This window comes from Phoca vitulina, unplaced genomic scaffold (assembly GCF_004348235.1).
Source record: "Phoca vitulina isolate PV1807 unplaced genomic scaffold, GSC_HSeal_1.0 scaffold46, whole genome shotgun sequence".
In the NCBI taxonomy this organism is placed as follows: Eukaryota; Metazoa; Chordata; class Mammalia; order Carnivora; family Phocidae; genus Phoca; species Phoca vitulina.
Window position 1 is genome coordinate 10022575 of NW_022589749.1, and position 22388 is coordinate 10044962.

The 22388-nt window shown below is 58.2% G+C and overlaps 3 protein-coding genes across 7 annotated transcripts in view; 2 read left to right on the forward strand and 1 right to left on the reverse strand.

Moving 5' to 3' along the window:
- Window positions 1-3877: 3877 nt before the first annotated feature.
- Window positions 3878-12093, forward strand: OGFOD2 (2-oxoglutarate and iron dependent oxygenase domain containing 2). Of its 2 annotated transcripts, XM_032431464.1 has the most exons (7): window positions 3878-6949; window positions 7304-7360; window positions 8083-8196; window positions 8285-8384; window positions 9845-9972; window positions 10201-10458; window positions 10533-12093. In XM_032431464.1, exons 1-7 carry the CDS (start codon window positions 6818-6820, stop codon window positions 10794-10796), a joined length of 1053 nt encoding a protein of 350 aa, XP_032287355.1. In that variant the 5' UTR covers window positions 3878-6817; the 3' UTR covers window positions 10797-12093. The 2 variants fall into 2 exon arrangements, with proteins under 2 accessions (XP_032287355.1, XP_032287354.1); XM_032431463.1 differs by having other exon boundaries at window positions 10201-12093.
- Window positions 12094-12156: 63 nt separating this feature from the next.
- Window positions 12157-14566, forward strand: ARL6IP4 (ADP ribosylation factor like GTPase 6 interacting protein 4). Its single transcript, XM_032431465.1, has 6 exons — window positions 12157-12321; window positions 12668-12841; window positions 13291-13578; window positions 13662-13779; window positions 14138-14207; window positions 14287-14566. Exons 2-6 carry the CDS (start codon window positions 12679-12681, stop codon window positions 14341-14343), a joined length of 696 nt encoding a protein of 231 aa, XP_032287356.1. The 5' UTR covers window positions 12157-12321; window positions 12668-12678; the 3' UTR covers window positions 14344-14566.
- Window positions 14567-15198: 632 nt separating this feature from the next.
- The window catches only part of PITPNM2 (phosphatidylinositol transfer protein membrane associated 2), a 132657-nt gene continuing 125467 nt past the window's right edge, over window positions 15199-22388 (reverse strand). For all 4 annotated transcript variants that reach the window (XM_032431225.1, XM_032431221.1, XM_032431222.1 and 1 more), the window contains 9 exons: window positions 22224-22388; window positions 20390-20538; window positions 19933-20049; window positions 19517-19633; window positions 19252-19400; window positions 19001-19150; window positions 18427-18610; window positions 18217-18345; window positions 15199-18134 (listed from right to left, as the gene is read on the reverse strand). In XM_032431225.1, coding sequence (XP_032287116.1) covers window positions 17811-18134; window positions 18217-18345; window positions 18427-18610; window positions 19001-19150; window positions 19252-19400; window positions 19517-19633; window positions 19933-20049; window positions 20390-20538; window positions 22224-22388 — 1484 coding nt within the window. In that variant the 3' untranslated portion in view covers window positions 15199-17810. The remainder of the gene's footprint in view (window positions 18135-18216; window positions 18346-18426; window positions 18611-19000; window positions 19151-19251; window positions 19401-19516; window positions 19634-19932; window positions 20050-20389; window positions 20539-22223) is intronic.

The following is a 22388-nucleotide window of genomic DNA, read 5'->3' on the forward strand; positions in this document are numbered from 1 at the left end:
CCCTACCCCCTCTGTGCTCCAGGTCTGGAGGGCCCAGGCCCAACCTGGGGGGCGCCAGCTCTTTAATGGGTCTTTTCCTCTGGAGGGACAACCTGCCAGCCCATGAGGGTGGGGGCTATGATCTTTCCTTCCTTCCTTCCTTCATTTCCTCCCTTCTTTCCTTTCTCCCTCTTTGTCTTTCTCTCTGTCTCTTTCTTTCTTCCAACAAATATTTGTGCAGCATCTACTATGTGACTTGTGCCATTCTAAGCTGTTGAGATGCAACAGTGAACAAACAGAATCCCTGCCCTGCTGGAGCTGACACTCTAGTGAGGGAGTCAGGGAATACATATGATAAATAAGTCCACTATATCTGTTGGAAGGGAATACATTTTATAGAGAAAAATAGAGCAGGATAGTAGGGATTGGGATAGGGGAAACAGCAATATACACCGAGTGATTGCTAGGGTGCTAGGAATATGGCTGAGTGTGAAAAAAGGAAAACCCCCATCCTTTGCAGAATAGGGGAGACAGGAAATCAACAGGTATATACATAAAATAATTTCATTTAGTGGTAAGTGCCATAAAGGAATAAAATTGGGTGGGGGCATGGAAAGTGACGCAGGGCTACCCGAGCTGGGCAGGGCTCTCTGGGAAAGGTGCAAGGTGAGCAGGCTTCTAGGCGAAGGGTGTGGCCTGAACCAAGAGCCTGGGAAAATAGGTCAAGGTCAGAGGGGGTGGCAAGTGGGGCAACACACAGCCTCACCTCTCCATCCTTCAGTCAAAGGCTTAAAGCACTCTGAATTTAAAACAGCCTCTGCCACTCACATGGGACAGCCTTCTTCAAGGAGAATTTGGCAAAGTTCAGATTTTAAAAAGCTTTTTTTTTTGACCCAGTAGGAATTTCTTCTGTAGATAAGACTGGTAGAGGGGAGCAAAGATCCTAGTTTGCAAAGAGTTACTGTAGTAGCAAAACTCTGAAAATATCCTAAATACCCTTCCATAAGGAACTGGCCAAATCATTACAGAGCGGGGCTCAACAGACCACCCTGTGGCAGGGGAGAAAACAATGAACGTATGTACGTGTCTGTACACAGAAGTTATGTAAAGGTATGGAATGACCTCCTAAACGGGTTGAGTAAAAACAAGGGACAGAATAAAGTTGAAGTCGGTTAATGTTCGTGCAAAAACAAAAGCAAATATATGATTGTACGTGAAGAAAGTATCCTGGATAGGCTATCCAAAAGTCAGAGTGACTCAGAGCTGGGTCCAGATCCAGGCTCCGTCATTTTTGCTGTGTGAAAACAGCCGACATGGTATTGAAGGAGAAAAACAACGTTGGAGGACTGACGCTGCCTGACTTCAAGACTTACTCTAAGGCTACAGTAATCAAGACAGTGTGGTTTTGATGAAAGAACAGACACAGAGATCAATGGAACAGTATAGAGCATCCAGAAATAGACCCCTATAAATACAGTCAACTGATCTCTGACAAAGGAGCAAAGGTAGTACAACGGAACAAACACAATCTTTTCCACAAATGGTATTGGAACAACTGGATAGCCACATGCCAAAAAAAAACAAAAAAATCTAGACTCAGACCTCACACCTTTCACAAAAATTAACTCAAAATGGATCACAAACCTAATGTAAAATGCAAAACTATAAAACTCTTAGAAGACAGGAAAAAATCTGGATTTTTCTTGGCTATGAAGATGATTTTTAGGTGCAACATCAAAGGCACAATTCATGAAAGAATTGATAGGCTGAACTTCATGACAGTTAAAAACTTCTGCTCTGCAAAGATGCAGTCGAGAGAATGAGAAGACAAACCACAGACTGGGAGAAAATATTTGCAAAAAATATTATCTGACGAAGGTCTGTTATCCAAAATATACAAAAACACTTAAAACTTGACAATAAAAAAACCCAAACAACCCAATTTAAAAAAGAGGCAAGAGACCTGAACAGACATCTCACCAAACAAGATATACAGACGGCAAATAAACATATGAAATGATGCTCAACGTCATGTCATTAAGAAACTGCGAATTAAAACAACATGATACCATTACCTACCTAATAGAATTGCTAAGATCCCAAACACTGACAACACCAAATTCTGGTGAAGATGTGAGCAACAGGAACTCTCATTCACTGCTGGTAGGAATGCAAATAGTAGACTTACTTTTGACGGGTTTGGTGGTTTCTTATAAAACTAAACATACTATTACTGTATGATTCAGCAATCATGCCCCTAGGTATTTACCCAAATGAGCTGAAAACTGATGTCCACATAAAAGCCTGCAAGTGGATGTTTATAGCAGCTTTATTCATAATTGCTGAAACTTGGAAGCAAGCAAGATGTCCTTCAGTAGGGGGATGGATCAACTGTGGTCCATCCAGACAATATAGTATTATTCAGTTATCAAGCCACTAAAAGACATGAAGGAAACATAAATGCCTATTACTAAGTGAAAGAAGACAATCTGAAAAGACTATATGCTGATACCAATTATATGACATCCGGAAAAGACAGAACCATGAAGGCGGTAAAAGGATCAGTGGTTGCCAGGGGTTGGGGAGGAGGGAGGGATGAACAGGCAGAAGCGAAGAGGATTTTGAGGGCAGTGAAACTATTCTGTAGGAGACCACAATGGTAGATATGTGTCATTCTACATTGTCAAAAACCACAGAATAGACAACTCCAATAGTGAACCCTAGTGTAAACTATGGACTTTGGGTAATAATGTGTAACAAATGTACCACTCTGGTGAGGGATGTTGATAGTGGGGGGGAGGGAGTGGGGCATATGGTCAATCTGTACTTGTCACTCAGTTTTGCTGTGAACCTAAAACTGCTCTAAACAGTAAAGTCCAGGGGGCACCTGGGTGGCTCAGTCAGTTAAGTGGCTGCCTTCGGCTCAGGTCATGGTCCCAGGGTCCTGGGATCGAGCCCCGCATCGGGCTCCTTGCTCGGCGGGGAGCCTGCTTCTCCCTCTCCCTCTGCCTGCCTCTCCCCCTGCTTGTGTGCACGCTCTCTCTCTCTATCAAATAAATAAAATCTTAAAAAAAGTAAAGTCTTTTATAAAAAAGGTTAAAATGGTAAGTTCTATATTATGTATACTTTACTGCAATAGATAAATTACAGGTGTTCCTAGCAGCTTCATTCGTGACATCTCCAAACTGGAAACAATACAAGCATCCTTCAACTGCAGAATGGCTCAGTGGATGGAGTGGGCCCCCAGTGGAATACTAGGCAGCCACGAGGAAGCGTGAGTGGCCACTAGGCTGGGCAATAGCCATGAATCTCACCCACAGAATGCTGAGTCAAAGAAGCAGTATACAAAATAATACATGGTATATGATTTTATTTGTACCAAATTCAGCAGCAGGCCAGACTAATCTTGGCTCTTAGGAGTCAGGGTAGTGATTAGCCTTGGGAGGTGGGTAGTGGCTGAGCAGGGACACGGTGGGGGCTGGAATGTTCTGTTTTGGGATCCGGATGCTGGTTACATGGGTGTGTCTAGTTTATAAAAATTCACCAGCTGTACCCCTGAGATGTGCCCTTTTTTGTAGTGTGCTCTGTGTGAATTCAAAAGAATGTGTATAGATACATAGAATTATACGAAAGTGCAAACATGCATATATACACGTACATACGCACACATACACACCCCCACAAATACACTCTGGAATCAGATAGAAGGATGGGTACTGTAATTCTGGTCCTGTCACTTACTAGGTTTATGGCCCTAGACAGGCCCCTGTACTTCACTGAGCCTCATCTGTAAAATAGGTTTAATAGTGTCTCAAACAGGAGCACCGCCTAGCTGGCTCATTTGGCAGAGTGTGCGACTCTTGGATCCCGAGGTTATGAGTTCGAGCCCCATGCTGGGTGTAGAGATGACTTAAAAAAAAATCTTAAAAAATATATAATACCTCACACAGACAACAAAAACACATCAGTGCTGGTTGAGAGCACATCGATCCAGTACTATTAATATTCTTGCTGTTGTTCCCTTTGGTGATTGAGCCCAGGCTGGGGCGGGGTAGGGGTGGAGACACTGCTTCCAAGGAGAAGGGGGACCACTGGGAGAGCCAGTCTAAACTGATAAGCAGAACATGTTCATCTTGCAAACTGCTGCAAAGGGAGGAATCTAACCGTGTGCACTGGGGGGAGGATGCATGTGCCAGGCCTGCCTTGGGCTTCTGGGGGAGGAAGACAGGGGTAATGCACACAGAACTGGGGAAATGGATCCTTTCCTGGAGAGCAGGGCCCTTCACTATCGCTGGGCAATCAAGACACCCATGAAAGTTTAAACACCTTCTCAGACCACACAGCTCTCGGCTGGGGAGCTGGGTCCTTGAGGGGGAAGCGGCCCTGAGGGTCATTCTCCCCCTTGGGGAAGCCTGGTACCTTCAGGAGGCTTGGGCTGGGTCCCAGGCTCCGTGGCCCAGTAACCTAGATTTATTGCCTGAAGAGGGGAAAGGGCACCGAAGGAGACAGAAAACAGACTCCTGTTCCATTCCAGACTCCACTCCTTGAGAGCTGTGTGGCCTTGGGTGGGCCATTCAACCTCTCTGACCTTCGTTTTCCACCTCTGTAAAACGGGGACAACTCCTACCTCATACAGTTTGTTGTGAGGATTTGGCAGCTTCCCTTCACATGTACAGTAAAATCCAAAATGTTAACAGTGGTCTCCTAAGCCCAGTGATTTGGCCCGAGGACCACTCTGTCCTCATCCCCTAGGATTTGCCCTCTTGTATGCCTTGCTGCTCTTCAAGCATGGCAAGCTCATCCCACTGCAGGGGCTTTGCACTTTTAATTCCCCTGCCTAGAACTCTTTCCTGCCAGATCTTGCTGCAGCCATTGGAGCTCGGCTGAAATGTCACTTTGGGAGGCTTTCTCCGGTCATTCGGTCTAAAGCGGCCACCTCCAAGGCACTCACCATCCCATCACCTGGCTTGTCTTCCCAGCACTTACGACTGAATGAAAATAACTTGATCTTGTATTTATTTCCTTGCTTACTCCTGTCTCCCCACCTTGACTGAGCTTCAGAAGGGCAGGGAGCTTATCTGTCACTCAAAACACACTTCCACATGCTCACATGCAAACCTCCCACACTCAGGACGGTCTTGCTGCCCCTGGCCAGCCAGTGTGAAAACCAATCAGGCTGTTGGTGTAGGTTTTTCCCTGAGAGCAGAAGCCTTTTCTCAGCCCCTCAAGGTGCTGGCAGGAGCCTTGGACCCTCAGACATGTTGGTGGAGAAAGCTGGAGAGGGCAGCCTGGCATGGTCGCACAGGATGTGAGGGTCTCCCACCTCCTTCTGGGGCCCTGGGGCTTCGGTAGGAGCCACAGGCAGGCCTCGCCGCCTAATTTCCCACAGAACTGGGAGGAACCAGGGACTGTGTTGAATGTGTGAGTGTGGGTGATAGATGAGTGTGTGGCTGTGTCTGTATGTGAAGTGTGTATGAGTGGGTGTGAGTGTGTCAATGGTATGAGCATACTTGTGATGGTGTGTGCATGTGTGTGAGCACAGAAGGGTGTGTTGAGTGTGTATGTGTCTCACTGCGAATGTGAATGCGTGTAAACCCGTGCATACACGGGGGAGGGGAGGGAGGAAAGCATCAAGAAAATAAATGCTAACAAGCACAAAGAGAAAATCCGAAATCCCTCATAATCCAGCCCCTCAGAGAACCCCTGTTGCGGTGAACCCTGGGGCAGGCAGGTCGCCGCCCCTCTCTGAGCCTGTTTCTCCATCTGTAACATGAGTGACATACTACCTCGCTCAAAGCTTTGCTGTAGGGATGAAAGGACAGAAGGTGAAAGTCGGCCAACAGGAGTTACCATTCGTTGTCACTGTGTATCCGGGCTAAGAGCTGGAGTCTTGAGGCCCCAGTCTTCCTCCCCACCCCCATCCTCGCACCACGCTGAGCCAGGGACGGAATTCTGGGGGCAGGGAACAGGACTTCATCCCCTACTCCCAGCCTTAGTTTTCCCCATCTCAGCATGAGGTCCAAGCTTCCTCCCGGGGCTTTGCAGACCTGGACCTGCGGGGTGCATGGCGGACCAAGGTGGGGGTCCCCGCGGCAAGGGACCTAGGAGCTACGATGGGTCTCCCCGATGTACGGGAGCACGCTCGGAAAGAAACATACTCAGCTCACACTGCGGCTGTGCAGAACTTGGACCGCGCCGTGCGGGGTGTGGCCGTCAACAGACCACACCCCGCTCCCCGCCCACACCCGAATCCTTCGGCCCAGCCACCGGAAGTTACGCCGGACGGAGCGTTTTCGTGTGGACGCTGCCCCGGGGCACTCAGCAGCGAATCCCGAGGCCGCGGCGGAGGCTCGAAGGGTGCCGGACAGGGACCCGGGAAGAAGGCTAAGCCCAAGCTCAGACGCACAGAACCGGCTAGTTGCTAGTTGGAGAGAGAGATCGGACCCCAGAGCTCCTCTAACCGTCCTCCTGCCGTTGGCTGCCTCTTCAAAAAGCTCCGAGCGGAAAAGGGAGGTGGCATTTAAGCAAAAGGCCTTGGGGGGTTCCAAGTCCAACTTGTGCCCGGCCTGTGAGGGTGTGGCTCAGTTTGCCTATCTGTAAAGGGGCGATTAGTCCCCGCCTCGTGGATGGGGAAACTGTGAGGCGGCCGAGAAGACCCGGCCCGGGAGCACCTCTGCCCACCGCGGACCGTTGTCTGGGGCGGAGTCTTCGTTCTCTTCCGCACTCGGGAACTCGGGACGGACCCTTGCCGCTGGTTCCACACGGGGCCCCGGCTCGGCGGGGGGCGCGCCGGAAGTGCTCCCGCGGAAGCCGGCGGGGCGGCGCGCGCCCCTTCACCATGGCGACGGCTGGGGCCCCGCGGCGCTTCTGCCGCTGCGCCTGCTTCTGCTCCGAGAACTTGTACGTGGCGCGCTACGGGCTCCACGTGCGCTTCCGGGGCGAGCAGCAGCTGCGCCGGGACTACGGCCCGGTGAGTGGCCTCCACTGGCTCTGCGGAGAGAGGGGCGGGCAGGCCGTTCGCTTTGCCCGGCTGCTCCGATCGGACAGCAAGGAGGACATGATTTCTGGGTGCCTCGGTTTTTTCACCTTAAGTGGGGATAGTAGTATCTCCTTAGCGAGGCGGTCGTAAGGAATGAGTGAGGAACCGTCCATGTAAAGTGCTTCGGGCAGGGCCCGGCGCGGGGATGCTCTCTGCTTAGCGTACTTACCGAATTTCATCCTCACAATGACCCCGTCAGGTCGGGGCTCTCATCTCCATCTCAACGAGGGGAAACTGAGGCCCAGAGACCTTAAGTGACTTGCTCACTGGATTTTCTGCTCTCAGATCCTGCGCAGCCGAGGGTGTGTCAGCCCCAAGGACTTCCAGCAGCTGTTAGGAGAGGTAACACTCCCCACCCTCCACTGCCCCCTCCACACCCAGCCTAGCCCTTCCTCTTTAGATTGGTGCCAGCAGTTTGAGGGGGCTTCCCAGCCGTAGGCCTGCCAGTCCCAGCTCCCTGAAGGGCTCCTTAGACCTCCCCTTGCCCTCTTCCTGTGCCCCCTCACTGCAGCACCTGGGGCCTGGCACCAGAAAAAGAGAAAGTGGAAAATGCGAAGTTGTCTGCCTTTCACCCTCTTAAGACACTTGCCTAAGGCTTCACAGCAGGTGGAGTTGAGATCCCACCCAGGGCAGCTGGGCTCCGGCCTCTTCATGTCTTCACCCACTGCCCTTTGGCTGGTGCCAGGGCTGCTGGCATCTTCTGTCTCCTTCCCCACCTGGGGGTGAGTAAGGGGAAGCTTCCTAGGCGAGCTGTCTGCAGCCTCTGGAACACAAGACTTGGCTGGGATTCCACTCCCCTCCCTCAGCGGCCCAGCTAGTTGGGTATGTCCAGGGGTTCCCATCCCAGCCAGACTCTGAATGGTGCAACCCAGAGTGGGATGGAGTTGCCTTCAGCTAATAGCTTGGCACCTGCAGTTTACCCTGATAGAATCAGGTGTGTAGGGAGACTTGGCTCTCAACCCAGGCCCTGCTCCCTTCCTGAGCCTGTTTCCTCCTCTGTACAGTGACCTTGGGGGGAGGGGATGTGAGGCCCCATCTTGGTAACTAGGCCCTGTGCCACCCAGCTTGAGCAGGAGGTGGCGCGACGGCAGCGGCTGGGGCAGGAGTCGGCTGCCAGGAAAGCTCTCATCTCAAGCTCCTACCACCCAGTGCGGCCTGATGTCTACAACACGCTGCAGGTACCTGGCAGGGCAGATTACTGGAAGAAGCTGGAGGCATCCAGGCTTGGGGCCTGTCTGCCTCACAGCTAGTGTGTTCTGCCCCCAGGATGAGGCTCTGGCCCCTGAGTTTTTGGCTGCAGCTGAGTACAGCACATCACCGGGTGCAGACCTTGAAGGCCTTCTCCAGCGGCTGGAGACGGTGTCTGGTGAGGTCTTGGCCCCATCACCTAGTAGGACTAGGACTAGGGGGTGGGAGACTGGGGTCCTTCCACCATGTCTGCCTCTAAGATCCAGCTAGAAGGGCTGGTGGGACTGACCTGCCAGGAGCAGGGCATCTGCATTCACTTAGCTCACTTGCCCAGCACATACTCACTCAATGCCTGTGTCAGGTGTGAACCAGCTGGCATGCCCAAATGGGGGGGACTGAAGAACTTAACAAAGGGAAAACTAAGACAGATGTGCATGATGGTGAAGGACCCACCCCAAATCCCCCAGCCCAGGACTAACAGCAGGCTGGGGAGAGACAGTTCCTATCCCTTGACCTGGAGAAGTGGGCAAGAGTGAAGTTTCTTGAACCTGCCATGACTGGAGTTGTGGGAGAGGGGCTGCCAGGTAACTGCTGTGGCCCTGAGCAGAGGCACAAAGCCAAGCTCAGATGCCCCATCTCTCCTGCCTTTGGATCTCCTGCTGGGATCTCCCGCTGGCTAAACCCAGCAGGAAGTGCCAGCCCTTCCAAGTTCCTTAATCCCTCTGCCTCAGTGTCACCATCTGTGAAAGGAGAGAACTAGTAATACCCATCTCCTAAAGTGTGATTAACTGAGGTTATGTGCCTAATAGGCTGGGTGCACAGCGCTCAGGAAAGGTTTCCTTATCTTACTGTTACTGTTATTCCTCGGTCTGGGGGTCCCGTGGGGAGACAGGTGTACAGTGTTCCTCCCTTTATGAAGCTTGTGTTCTCTTGTGAGGCACAGGATGGAAGGTGAATGAGACTGTCCCTCCTAGCCTGGAGGGACTCCTCCTCATTGCCACCCACTTCCCATCAGTGGAGATTGTGTGAAGGTTGTCTGGGTGGGGCTGGGCTGTGTGTCAGTGGAAAGTGTGGGGGCCACACGAACCCCGCACCCCAGGGCGTTGGTGCATCTTCCAAGAAATGTGTGCATTTCTGATCTGAGCCTGGCTTCTACCTAACAGGGCCCAGCAAGAAGGAGCAGCCCTCCTCAACCTTCCTGTGTGGGGAACAGAGGCTCCAAGGGGCACTTCAGTTGGGGTGCAAATGTTGATGGCTCATGGGGGGCCGTGCAGAGAAAGCCTGAGGCTGGCTCTGTGATCCCCGCTTGGCTCCATCACTGGCCTGCTGGGTGTCATTGGGCTAATCCCTTCCCATCTCTGGGCCTCATCAAAACTCACATCGGAGTCTAGAGGCTAGACGTGTGGGCGCCTGTGGAAGCAGGATGAGAGGCTCCAGGGACAAATGAGGGGGCCCAGGAATAGGCCTTCCTGCTGCCCACACAGTATGTCATTAGTGGTCACAACAGCCCTGACAGGTGAGTACCCACGTTGTCCCCATCGTACAGGTGAGGAAACTGAGGCCGAGGGAAGTGACACAGCATGCTCGGGCTCACAGAGCTCACGAGGACGCAGGCCCACACTGTCCTTACCTTCGCAGGGGCGAAGCGTATCTACCGGCTGCCGGTGCTCACGGCACCGTTCTGCCAGGCCCTGCTGCAGGAGCTGGAGCACTTCGAGCAGTCAGACATGCCCAAGGGAAGACCCAACACCATGAACAATTACGGGGTGGGTGAGGCAGGGACGGCGGGGGCTGGGGGGACGTGTCTGCGGTGCTGGAGAAGAGCTGTTGGGGCCTGTTGGGGTCTTGGTCTCCCCGTCTGTAAAATGAGGTCATGGTAGGATTATTCTGAAGCTGGTACCTGCAAGTAACAGTGTCCTTGGCAAGAGACTCCCGCAGGGACCCAGGCTGAGGCGCCGTCAGTTTCCCTGCTGACCCCCGGGTCCCCCTCCCAGGTGCTGCTGCACGAGCTAGGCCTGGACGAGCAGCTGGTGACGCCCCTGCGGGAGCGCTTCCTGCAGCCGCTGACAGCGCTGCTATACCCAGACTGTGGTGGGGGCTGGCTCGACAGCCACCGGGCCTTCGTGGTCAAATACGCGCCAGGCCAGGACCGCGAGCTCGGCTGCCACTATGACAACGCCGAGCTCACCCTCAACGTGGCCCTTGGCAAGGCCTTCACGGGGGGCGCCCTGTACTTCGGGGGCCTCTTCCAGGTGAGTGTGTGTGACCCACGGCGCAGGGCCTGGGGCAGCCGGGAGTGCCCAGGCCTGAGCCCCGCTTCCTGCAGGCGCCTTCAGCCCTGGCCAGGCCCCTGGAGGTGGAGCACGTGGTGGGCCAGGGCATCCTGCACCGGGGCGGCCAGCTGCACGGGGCTCGGCCCCTGGGCACGGGCGAGCGCTGGAACCTCGTCGTCTGGCTCCGGGCCTCTGCTGTGCGTAACCGTCTGTGCCCCATGTGCTGCCGCAAACCTGACCTGGTGGACGACGACGGCTTCGGCGACGGCTTCACCCGCGAGGAGCCCCCCACGGTGGATGTGTGCGCTCTGACTTGAGCCAGGCCGGGCCGTGTGGGGGTAGCATGGCAGGCCAGGGCTCTGCCTCCTTGGGTTGGGTGGGACGGGAATAAACTCCCTGCAGCCCTCAGGCACTTCTTGGTTCAAAAGGACACACCAGCTTCTGCGTCATTCTTTCCCCAGACAGGCTGGCCTGGGTCAGGTTTGTTAGAGCCAGAGCCCGAGATGGGGATTCCTCGGCAGGTGGTTTGTTGAAGGAAAACCTTCAGGAGAAGGGCGTGAGGGAAGGACAGGGCGGGAAGGAGCTGGGCCAAGATGTGATTTCAAAGGGCATCCAGCCTCAGCCCAATCCCGCGGAACACTCTGGAGCATGAATCTAGCAGTCTGCCCCCTGCGTCAGAGAGGCTATAGGGTGTGTCTGGGCTGCGCTGGGCGGGTGAGTGGGGAGGTGGCAGTAACTTCCCAGATACCCATCTCCAGGGCAGGTTGGCTCCCGGTGACCAAGGGAGCCTTCCAGAGAAGAGTACAGGTGAGTTAGGAACACACACCACGGCAGGGATGGAGAGCATCTGTCTATAAAGGGGATTGGGGTGAGCCACCAATAGCAACTTCTAGTTGGTGATGAGGGCTTAGCACAGCGGGGTTTAAGAGCAGGGACTCTGGAGCCAGGCTGCCTGGGTTCAAATTCCGATTCTGCGGCTTCCAATGGTGTGACTGTGGGGCAGCCACGGGACCTCTTTGTGCCTTGGTTTCCTCTCCTGGAAAGAACCTATCTCCTAAAGCTGTTGTGAGAGTCAAATGAGTTAACGTTCATAAAGTGCTTTACAGCAGCCCTCTGTGTTTGCTGTCATTATTATTGAAAAATTCGCACCTGGGCAGCTCCCAGACTGGGTGGAGTGCGGCTGTGCCGGGCTTGGGTTGTACATCTGCAAACCAAGGGTTTCCGTATTGAAATCTGGAGTTCTGGCTTCCCTGGGAGGGCGGGAGGATCTGGAACACCAGGCCTCGCTCCACACTGGAGGAATCAGCAGCAGAACCTCAGCTGCCCACTCCGCACACAGGCCTTCGGGGCACTCCCTCACAGGGCTCCCGCCCTGGCTCTGTCGCTAGGTGGGGACGCTGCAAGGACCAGGGGTCTCACAGCCTGCTGGGGTGGACAGGTCGGCAGGCAACTCAGGGAGGCTGGAGGTCGGAGGGGCGGTCGGAGACGAGGGCAGGGCTGCGGCAGAGGCCGGGGAGCACGCACGGCCTCGCAACCGCCTGGGGCGGAAGCCTGGATCCCCAGCTTCCCTCCTCGGGAGGTCGGAGAGCCAGGCTCCGTTTCTGGGGGCGGCCCTGGAAACGGAACCCGGGGCTTCAGGACTAAAGGCGGCAGCGCCTCGCTTCCCAGCCGGACGGCCTCTCGGAGCACTGCCCCGGCCGGAAGTCACCTCGCCGCCGCTTCCTCACGCGAAGGCGTGGTGCGGGTCCGACGGTCCCGCCAGATGGGCGGTTAGGAGGGGACGGAGCAGCTGCAGGGACCTTCCCTAGGGCGGCGAGGCCGCGGAGGGCGCGAGGGTGGAGGGTAGGCGCGCGCGGGGAGGGATTCGGGACGCACCTGGCAGCTGAGGACCGCGGCGGCTCCTACGGGCGCCGGAGCGTCCAGGCGTGGAGGGGCCGTGCGCAGGCGTGGAGCGGCCGGGCGGGGGCGGGCCCTTAAAGGGGCCGAGGCTCCGGGAGTCGGCGCGGGGCCTGGGGTCCCCGGGGGTGGGGGAGGATCGTGAGGTGGCCGCGGACGCCCTCAGTCCTTGTCCCGGGTGGTGATGGGCACTGGGCCCCCGAGAGCCAGGCCCCGAGAAGAGCCGCCCTCGGAGCCCAGTCTGGGGGCCGGCTGTGTGAGCCCCAGTTTAAGCGTGTCTCCCCGTCTCCAGCCCGCGGCGCTATGGCTCACGTCAGCTCTCGCAAGCGCTCCAGGAGCCGAAGCCGGTCCCGGGGCCGAGGGTCGGAAAAGAGAAGGAAGAAGAGCAGTAAGGACGCTCCGAGGAGCTGCTTGGCTTCTAGATCCCAAGACCACAAGGCCAGCAACACCACCTGTGGGGCGGAGGGTGAGGACCGGAGGGAATGGGAAAGGGGTGTGGGAACTTTACGGAGGAACCTGCAGGCAGCTGAGTGGGCCTCCCGGGGTGGCTGTGGAGAGATCGCGGGGAGCAGTAGAGGAGTGCAGAGCGCGGGACCTGGATGTCTGGATTGAAAGACACTCATTCCAGAGGCTGGGCCAGCGCATTGTGTGTGGACTGAAGGGAGCACGTAATGATGCTTTTTGTGCAGCTGGAGCTGAGATCTGGGGGCTGGCTGCCCTGCTCCTGGTCAGACAGTTGACTGGGTGAAGCCCAGAAAGTGCCTCTCCGGAGAGAACTGATCCCTGTTCCGGAAGGCCCTGCCCGGAGGGCCTCACCCCTCCGTAGTCCCTCTAAGCCTGCCACAGGCCAGAGCAAGGGGATAAAGGTCTACTTCTTACCCTCCTGGCCAGCCTCACCTTCTCCCTGCATCACAGAGAGAAGCAAGCCCAAGGCCCGGAGGAGACCACGAAGCAGCTCCTCCTCCTCTTCTTCCAGTTCTTCTAGCTCTTCTTCCTCCTCGTCCTCCTCCTCTTCCTCCAGTGACGGCCGGAAGAAGCGGGGGAAGCACAGGGACAAGAAGAGGAAGAAGAAGAAGAAGAGGAAAAGGAAGAAGAAGCTGAAGAAGAAAGGCAAGGAGAAGGCAAAGCCGCAGCAGGGTGAGGCTCTGCCGGGACCCTCACTGGACCAGTGGCACAGGTCGGCTGAGGAGGAGGATGGCCCAGGTACTCTGCCGCCCGGGGTGCAGGAGGGGCAGGGTCCCCTCCCTGAGACCCAGCCGCCAACTCCCTGCCGTCTCCCCTTGCAGTCCTGACGGATGAACAGAAGTCCCGCATCCAGGCCATGAAGCCCATGACCAAGGAGGAGTGGGATGCTCGGCAGAGCATCATCCGCAAGGTGGTGGACCCAGAGACAGGACGCACCAGGTGGGGAGTCTTGGCAAAGCTCAGCCCCACATGCTCTGCACGCTCAGGAGGAGGGCTCAAAAGCCAGAGACCAGAGAAAAGTAGTTACTCATTTACGGGACTTCTTAGGCTGTTCTTCCTTATCGCCCAGAGCAAGCAGCTGCAGGGGTTGGAAGGGCCTTGAGGAGTGTCTTCAAAGAGCTCTGATGGCAGAGCTCAGAGCCTACCCAGCTGCCTTTATCACTGTCCCAAGGGCAGGAGTGGGTGGGGGGAGCGCCTAGATTCCGCCTGCTCACGGGAGCGGGGGCCTGAGGCCTGGCATCTCTGGTTCTGTTGCTCTGGCATCAGAGGCTCAGCCTCCTCTCCCCTCCTCCCCCAGGCTCATTAAGGGAGATGGCGAGGTCTTAGAGGAAATCGTGACTAAGGAACGACACAGAGAGATCAACAAGGTTGGTGTCACCCCTTTCCCCGGGGTCCACGCCCAGCTCTGTTTCTGATGTGTCCCCTTCTGTGCGCTTTCTTCTCTAGCAAGCCACCCGAGGGGATGGCCTGGCCTTCCAGATGCGAGCTGGGCTGCTACCCTGAGGGCCCTGCTGGCTAAGTGTTGGTGGCATGGCCTGGAGGCTGGCTTCGGGGTGGGCAGCAGGAAGCCCAGTGGGTGTTTGCCTTTCCTCCTGTGCACTGGCCTCTGGCCCAGCCTCCTTTCACACGCAGGGGGTGCAGGACAGGGTCACTGGCCTAATCAGCTCTCCCATCTCCTGAAAGAGCATAACTTTCCAAATATTAAATGTTCCATGGTTGGAAACTTTGTCGTTATTTTGTGCTGATGGGGGGGGGAAGGTTGCTGCCCAACTTCCAGAGTTAAAACAAGGGCTCCAGGAGTTTTTGGGGAAAGGTGGGCTGTGCCCTGGTGGTCATGAGCACAGGCCACACCAGCCACCTTTACCCTGCTCATCCCCCCAGATCAGCCTGCCCAGACCAGACCCTGACCCTCATCCCCAGCTGCATCCCAAACCCAGACTTGGCTCTTAAGCCCGATCCCCTCAGACTTGGGGGCAGACTGCTTCCTGTGCTCTTTCCTGCAGATGACACCTGTTCAGAGTGCTGGTGCTGGGGCCAGGCGGCCAGAGTGGGAGTCCTGGCCCAGATTACTAGCTACGTGCTCTGTAAAGCAGAGAGGGTTTCAGCACCCACCTCACTGGGTTGCTGTGAGGATGAACGGGGTTCGTGTCTAGGAAGGGGCTGGAAGGAGGCCCAGGGCAGGGTAAGGCTTGTGTAATTGTATCGCTATTACGGCGAGTGTAGTGGGCGTTGTTTACTGGGAAGCACGGCCTCTCGCCGCCACAGCTTTAGCTGCAGGACAGGCGGGGCCCCCATCCTAGGCCCCCATCCCCAGCCGGTGTTCTGTGGTTGCTGGTGCAGTAAAGAGACCCAGAAGGAAGCCTTCCTGCTTCTTTAATTGGTGTAACAGACAATGACACTGTATACAGAGCACACTCAGGCCCGAAGGTGCAGGGGTAGCAAGGGCGGATGGGGCGAGTCAGGACGCTGCTCACACATGGCCCGGACAGAGACAGGAGGGGCCGAGACTCGAAGACTGCAATGGGGCGGGTGGGCGGGCAGCTCAGACCGAGCTGGGAAAGTTGGGGGTGGGGTCTCTGCTGAATCCCTCTTTAGAAATCAAAGAGAAGGCAGGTGGTTGGATCTGGGGTGGTGGGCTGAGGCTCAGTCCTGGGGTTGGGGTTGGGAGTGGGACTAAGGCTTCTACTCTAACAGGCCTGGGGTGGGGGTGGCAGTCAGCAAGGCCTGCCTCACCCTTTGGTTACGACTGGTCAGGCCTGAGCCCTGCAGCTCAGCACCCAACGCTGTAAACATTTTTGGTATTTTTAAAGGACTCTGCCCTCCCTCTTAGTTTCTGAAAAACTGGTGCTTCCTTAAGAAGAGAATGTGCCAAAAGGAATCTTCAGGGAGGCAGGAAGCAGACCTGGATATAGAAGAGAGACGTCAACGGGGAGGGTGGGCTGCCCATCTCACCATCTATGGCTAAGGGCCGCTGGGAGAGGCCCAGGGGACTATTGCTGTTGTCCTTGGCATGGCTGGCAGCTGGGCAGGCGGGCGGGGAGTGCGGAGCTTGGGGGAGCTGCCCGCTGGGAGCGGCCGGACCCACTGCCCACACGGCCTCCCCGGGCCAGCAGGCCGCCCAGCCTTTATTGCAGGCGGGCCTGAGACTCTTCCAGGTGCTTCTCCGGATGGCTGGTCACCGAGGCGGTAGGCAAGATGGGGTGAGGTGGGACCGACAGAGGAGGCGGCACTGGCCAAGGGGCCCCCCGCCGGGCTGGGATTGTCAGGCCAAGCGGTTTCCCCCGCGGGGAGCAGAGGGGGGTCAGGTATTGCACTTCCATTGCAACACTTACATTAAAACTTGGTCCATAAAATAATCGTTGCTTTATACATAACGCCTGAAACAAAACCAAAAAGCTACATCTTAAATATGAACAAACCCTGAAGGTCCTCTCCCTCCAGAAATTTTTCTCTGCACAAAATAAATAGCTCTCACTCTGTATAGACCCACTTCCGTGGAACATTTACACGACCCTTTGGCTGTACATATCTACACACGGGAGAATGTTAACATCGATCGCTGTGCCTCCCCGTCCCAGCCCATGAGGCCCTGAGGCCGTATCCAGGTTGGCAGCAGCTTCTGAGTCGGAGCCTGGCCAGGCAGGCTCCCCCGCCTTACGTAGAAGGTGGAGAAGCAGCAGAAGGGCCGCCCGGAGCTGAGCGCCACAGCTGAGATCGTGGTCATTTCTGGGGAGGGAGGGCTGATGCTCGGACCCAGCGTGCAGGACAGCGCGGTCCTTACCAGGAGGGGAATGGTGTCGTGGCTGCCTGCCCTTAAGCTAACGAAGCAAGTTGTGGCTTCTTAGATTCGGCATCAAAACGGAATTGGCATTAAAAAAATCTAAGTGTGTGCCCCACTCACCCCAGAGTAGAAATTCAGTGGAATTAATGGGGGTCAGGTGAGGTGGGGACCCCACGCCCCACTGCATGGGTGGGGGGGCAGGGCCCCGGGACCCAGAACCAGGCTGGACTCCGTCACAGTGCTGGGTGTTTTCATGTGGAGGGGCTGCGCTTGGTACTGAAAGAGTTAAGAAAAGGAAGCAGCCAAGGATTGCTCATTTAAAAAAACCTCATAGAAATCAGATTGGAGAAGTAGAAAGGTGTAGAAACGGGAGAGCCGAGGCACGTGGCCTTGACTGACGGCAGGCGAGGAGTGGAAGAGGAGGCCGGCCCGGCCAGGCCCAGGAGCCCGAGGCGTGGCTTCTCGGGAGCCGGCTCTGGGCCTCACCAGCCTCGCCGCTGGACTGGGTTCCAGGTGGGGCAAGTGGGCAGGTAGGCAGGGGTCCGGGGCTGCCACAGCGCTGGCGGGCCAGGGGGAGCTGCAGAAATTAAGATATGGCCTCTCTCTCCTGCTTGCACAAGGATTTGCCACCCTGGAACCTTCTGTGTGGCAAGAGGTCCCAGATCTGCGAATGTTGGCTTTTCATGCATGTCCGTCGCCACAGGAGATGGTAATGGATCTCCACTCTCAAAAGTCAGTGCAAAACCAGTGAGGTTGAACAGTTGAGTAACTCGAGTTAACAAGAAGCAGGCTGTCCCCTGTTGGAGCTGCTACCAAGTAGGAGGGGACCTGGGGGTCAGGGTGAGCTAGTGGATGGGAAGTGGCGGGCTGGGCCCGGGCCCAGGCCTGTCTTCGGGACGCTGGGAGGCCAATGCAGGGCAAATGTCTAGGAGAGCCTTCCAGGCCAGTCCGCGTGGGGAGTCCTGGTCCCTCTGTCATCCTGGGACAGGTCTTCCTGCAAGCTGGAACCCCTCAGACCCTAGGACACGAGGCAGGGCCGGGAGGGCTGTGTGGCACGGCCTATGTCCTCCGCCAGGCCCTGGGACAAGCTTGTCTCCAGCCGACATTGTGTGCCCAGGCCAGGCCTCCTGGCGGGGCTGGCCACCCTGGCCTAGCACCATGGAGACCACAGCGCCTCACTCACGGTGTCCTACTTGGGGCCCGTGGCTGCCCCAGGCTCAGGCCGGCCGGTCATGGTGCGGCCCCAGCAGCCCGCGGCTACGCTCATGCTGCGCTGTCCCCGCTGCTCGCTGTCCGCCTGGCTCTGTGTCCGATCGTGCCGGTGGCCGGGCCCGCTGGGCTGGGCCGAGATGGTGCGGAGCAGGTGGTTCCGGGAGCGCAGGAAGTCGCCCTGGCCCGGCAGGCCGAAGCTGCCTTTTCGCAGCGCCATGCGGGTGGCTGCATTGCGGGCCGGCCGCGCCCGGTGGTTGTACTTGAGCTGGGCCAGGTGAGCCGCGTAGCCGTCCGTGATGAACTGCAGGGGAGGGGGGGGGCTGTCACGGGCCGGGCTCTCGGGGCCGCCTGCCCGTGCCGCCCAGCACGGCTCGCCCGCTCACCTGGCACTGCTGCTGCAGCTTCTTGGTGGGCCGGCCCACGATGTAGATCTGCATGGGGGACAGGCTGATGGAGCTGTAGACCGCCACGTCCTTGGTGGAGCCGTAGGCCGCGTGCACGCGCAGGTGCAGCTGCGGGTGAGACTGGCGTGGGCACGGGCACGGCCCTCCCACCCCCCCGCCCCCCGCCGAGCCCTTCCACCTGGGACCCACCTCGGAGATGAGCAGCTTCAGGAAGTTGGCCTTGTGCCGCAGCGGGTCGTGCACCAGGCCGTCACAGAAGGACACCACGCCGTGGGGGAAGTTGTGCTGGGCCAGCCACGCCACCACCCGCTGCTTCTGCATGTCAGGCCGGCCCGTCACATAGATGATGAGGTAGCCCAGGTCCTGCCAGTGCCTGGGGGCGAAGCGGGGAGGCCTGGGTGTCCCACGGTCGCCCCGGCCTCCCTCCTGGGCCACCCCGTCTCCTTGCCCTGCCAGCCTCTCCTTGGGCCGCTGGAGAGCGCGTCTCTGATCGGGCTCAGCAGAAACAGTAGCCGCGGCGAGGATAGTCCGCCAGGTCGCCCAGTCCCCATGGATGCCCCGGCAGCAGGTGTAACTGGTCTCACAGGAGCCCCACTGCTCAGGCTGAGGAACTGAGGCATCCACATCAAGAGGTCACACAGCTAGACGGTGGCGGTGCTGACTCCGTGAGCCCCTGCCAGGTGTCCCAAAGCCCTCCCCAGCTTGGCCTCCAGGAGCCAAGCTTGCTGCCCCTGAGCCCGAAGTGCCCTTCGGCGTCACTCACCGCACCACGTCCACGGCCCCGGCCCGCACTTTGGGGTCGCTGCCCATGATGGACACACTGGCAGCAAAGGAGCCGTCGATACTGAAGACCACGAACTCCGTGCCCTTGGGCAGCACGGTGATGTAGCTGTCCGCAAACGTGTGGTCTCCCCTGCGGTGGGGTGGGGGAGCTCATCAGAACCCGCCAGACCTCCTCCTTCCTGTCCCAGAGGTGGCTGGCCTGGCCTGCTCACTCCCCAGCGGCGGGCTCACCTGACCACCATCTTGATGGGGTAGACGCCCACACCCAGGCGGTGGGTCTCGGGGATGGTGTAGGAGACCCGCCCGCTGCTGTTGGTCACCAGCGTGTCCAGGTACAGCCACTCGCCCGAGGGCGGCTGCATCATGATGTGCACGTCCACCTGGGGGGCCAGGCGAGCTGGTCAGGAAGGGGCCGGGGCTGCTGGCCTCCCCAGCCTCCACTCCCCAGCCAGTGGGAGGCCAGGCAGGAGCTCCTGCAGCCTCCCCAGGTCCTCACCTTCTCCCCAGTCAGAGTGACCATGTCCAGGGGCCCATACATGAACCGGCCCGTCAGAACTTGCGGGCCATCCTCGTTGGCGACTGCATCATTGATCCGGTGGTTGGCGGTCACGTTCTGGGGACAGGAGGAGCGAGGCTGGGTCAGGGTAGGGGAGGGAAGGATGGCTAGGATCTCCTGGCCCTGGTGGGAGAGCACGGGGCTTAAAACCAGATGGCCCAAATTCAAGTCCATCTCAGCCACTTGACCTACGTGGCCTTCGTGCACCTCCCTGCCTATTAACGGGGTAACAGCTCCAACCTCACAGACCGAGGATTAAGTAAGACAGCGTGTGACTCTGTGACTTGGTCTCCTCGTCTGTAATAGGGTGTCTTGTGAGGATTCAGCAGGACAGCGGATGTGGGGGGCCCCCTCACCCGAAGCTTCACATGAGTCCTCTTGCGCTGCCACTTCTCTCTTGGCTTTGAGGGGGTGAACACCGAAACCTCCTTGCCGTCCAGCTCCAAGATGCTCGAATTGTCATGCCTCATGACCTGAGGGGAAGCAGCAGGCCACGGGGCCATCTCAAGACTGCCTGTTCTAGGAGGGGGAGGCCAGTGGCCCTCGGAGCCAGAAATGGGAGAACGTGAAGGGTTGGGGGACACTCTTCAACCCACTACAGTCCACTCTCTGGTCCCCCAAGTCACATGTCTCACGAACGTGTGCATACATTCACCCCATCCCAACGTCGGCAAGCGTTCCTCCATCCTGCTTGCTCTGTGGTCTCAGGGGAGCCCCCACTGCCCTTGTCTACGAACTGGGGCCATGTCAGTGGTGCTATTACTTGGTCCACATGTGAGGCCCGGGGGTTCCTGGCGGTGGGCCCCTGGGTACCTGTCTCAGCAGGAAGGAGACCACATCCGTTGACTCCCAGTAGCTGGCGTGGAAGAGGTGGGGCAGGGCCACGGTGGGGAAGGCCGTCAGAGCGTCGGGGCAGTACAAGGCGTAGTCGATCCGCTTCTGGCCCCACCACCTTGCTGCAACTGCCAGGGGGAGGGCCTTGACCGGGCTGCCCTCAGAGGGTGTCAGGCCCCTCAGGCTTGGCTCAGCCCAAAGACCAGACCCTCCTCTGACGGGGGAACCAGGGCTGCAGCCAAAGCGAGCCTCCTCCTCCTCCCTGGCCGGGTGACCGAAGGGAGCGGGGAAGGCACAGGACTCTGGGATAGCGTGCGAGGAGCCCGAAGGCCTGGGGATGAGGGCGGGGAGGCTCCGTGGAGAACATGCAGTCCGTGAGGAAGGGGCACGTGGAGTTAGTGGGAGGGGACAATCCCGGCTAGGAGGCAGGACTATCCCTGGTCCTGTCGCAGATCCTGCCGCCCCCCTGCCCTGGGCCCCGTCACTGTCCTCTTCAGGACTCTCTTGTCCCCCTCATCTGCCCTGCAGGCCTCAGGCCCATGACAGGCTTTGCCGGGGTGAACCCCAAGGCAAGGCCTGATGTCCCCTCAGCACCTGGGAGCCTGCAGGCCAAGTGTCAAGGCCTGGGTGCAAATCCTGGCTCCCACTCGGGGCTGGGGAAACCGCCCTAGCTCCAGATAAGGGTTAGAAAGTGCCTTCTTGATGGCCGCACGCAGCAGCTACTCTGTACGTTGCCCCTGGTGGGGGTCAGGGCTCCCCTGTGTTCCGCCCGCTGCCTGCTCGCTGCACACACAGGCCCTTGGTCCTGACCCCCCAGCCAACTCCAGCCCCTCCGCCTCCTCCCCAGCCCAAGCCTCCGGCTCCCTGGTCAGGCGTCCCCGGGCAGGGCCTGACGGTGAGATGGGCCTGGCAGCGGTGAGAGACCCCAGTTAGGGGAGGAGAGCGTGTGTGGATGGAGGCCGTGTGACGCCCGGTACCTTCTCTGGTGTCCCAGTCAGGGAGGCGGGGGGCCCACTCCAGGCTGGGGCTCGCCTGCCCGGCCTGAGGGTGGGGGCCCGGGGTAGTGGGGGGCGGGGGGGGCAGGGCGAGCAGAGACAGGCGCCTCACGCTGGGGGTATGGCTGAGTGACGCCGGGGCCTCTGAGAAGCAAGAACAACGGGGACAGGGTCAGCCATGCTGGGGCCCCCAGGCTGCCACCACAGGCCAGGAAGGATGCGGGGAAGAGTGCCGGGCGCCCCAGCGCCCCTCATGGGAGGATGCTCATGCCAGCCGCAGCTCAGGCAGCCCTGCTCAGCCAGACAGGCAGCCAGTCACATGGTCAGGGAGGATGGAGGGGGCAGCTGGCCCTGGGGGAATGAGTGGGGGTGACCTGGGCTCCGTTTCTAGCTGCTGAGAAGCTTCTGAGGAGCCAAGCCGCGAAGGAGGCCACGGAGGGGCGGCCACAATGAGATCCTGCCTCCCAGGCTCCCCTTGGCTGTCCCTCTGGCTTGTCCGGTTCTGCGGGCTTCCTCCTCAGGGAGCACCGGCCCCCCTGGGGCTAGGACCCCTCCTCCCAGGCCCATCGCCTGCCACCTGGACTTGGCCCCGCTGGGCAGCCCCTTCAAAGGCTCCCTCCCTCCAGAGTCCTCTCTGGACGTTTGGGGCCACCGTAGGTGTTGAGCAGCAACCGGTCACCGTCCACCTCATGCCGGTAGTGCTCTCCCCAGCTGTCTCCAGACACAGCGACTGTCCCGGGGTGGGGCTGGTGCAGACCCCCTGCTGGGACAGAGGGGAGGGTGCAGGGAGGGCAGGCCCAGGACACTGCCGCACTCACTCTGGGCGATGCTGGACGCTGTGTAGCTCTCAGCCATGCCCGACACCTGGCTGGCAATGCTGATCTCACTGGCTCGGCGGAAGCCTCGGGTGGTGGGGGCTGCACCGGGCGAGGAGGGGGCCGCGTGCTCTTGAAAGACTGTGTTGTGGGTCTGGAGCGTGTCCG

Excerpts from the sequence above, each read along its gene's own strand:
- OGFOD2 (XM_032431463.1), top strand. The coding sequence starts at position 6,818 with ATGGCGACGGCTGGGGCCCCGCGGCGCTTCTGCCGCTGCGCCTGCTTC. Across the intron at positions 6,950-7,303 it reads TGCGCCGGGACTACGGCCCG|ATCCTGCGCAGCCGAGGGTG; the intron begins GTGAGTGGCCTC and ends TTCTGCTCTCAG. Across the intron at positions 8,197-8,284 it reads ATGTCTACAACACGCTGCAG|GATGAGGCTCTGGCCCCTGA; the intron begins GTACCTGGCAGG and ends TTCTGCCCCCAG.
- ARL6IP4 (XM_032431465.1), top strand. The coding sequence starts at position 12,679 with ATGGCTCACGTCAGCTCTCGCAAGCGCTCCAGGAGCCGAAGCCGGTCC. Across the intron at positions 12,842-13,290 it reads CACCACCTGTGGGGCGGAGG|AGAGAAGCAAGCCCAAGGCC; the intron begins GTGAGGACCGGA and ends CCTGCATCACAG. Across the intron at positions 13,780-14,137 it reads CCAGAGACAGGACGCACCAG|GCTCATTAAGGGAGATGGCG; the intron begins GTGGGGAGTCTT and ends CTCCTCCCCCAG.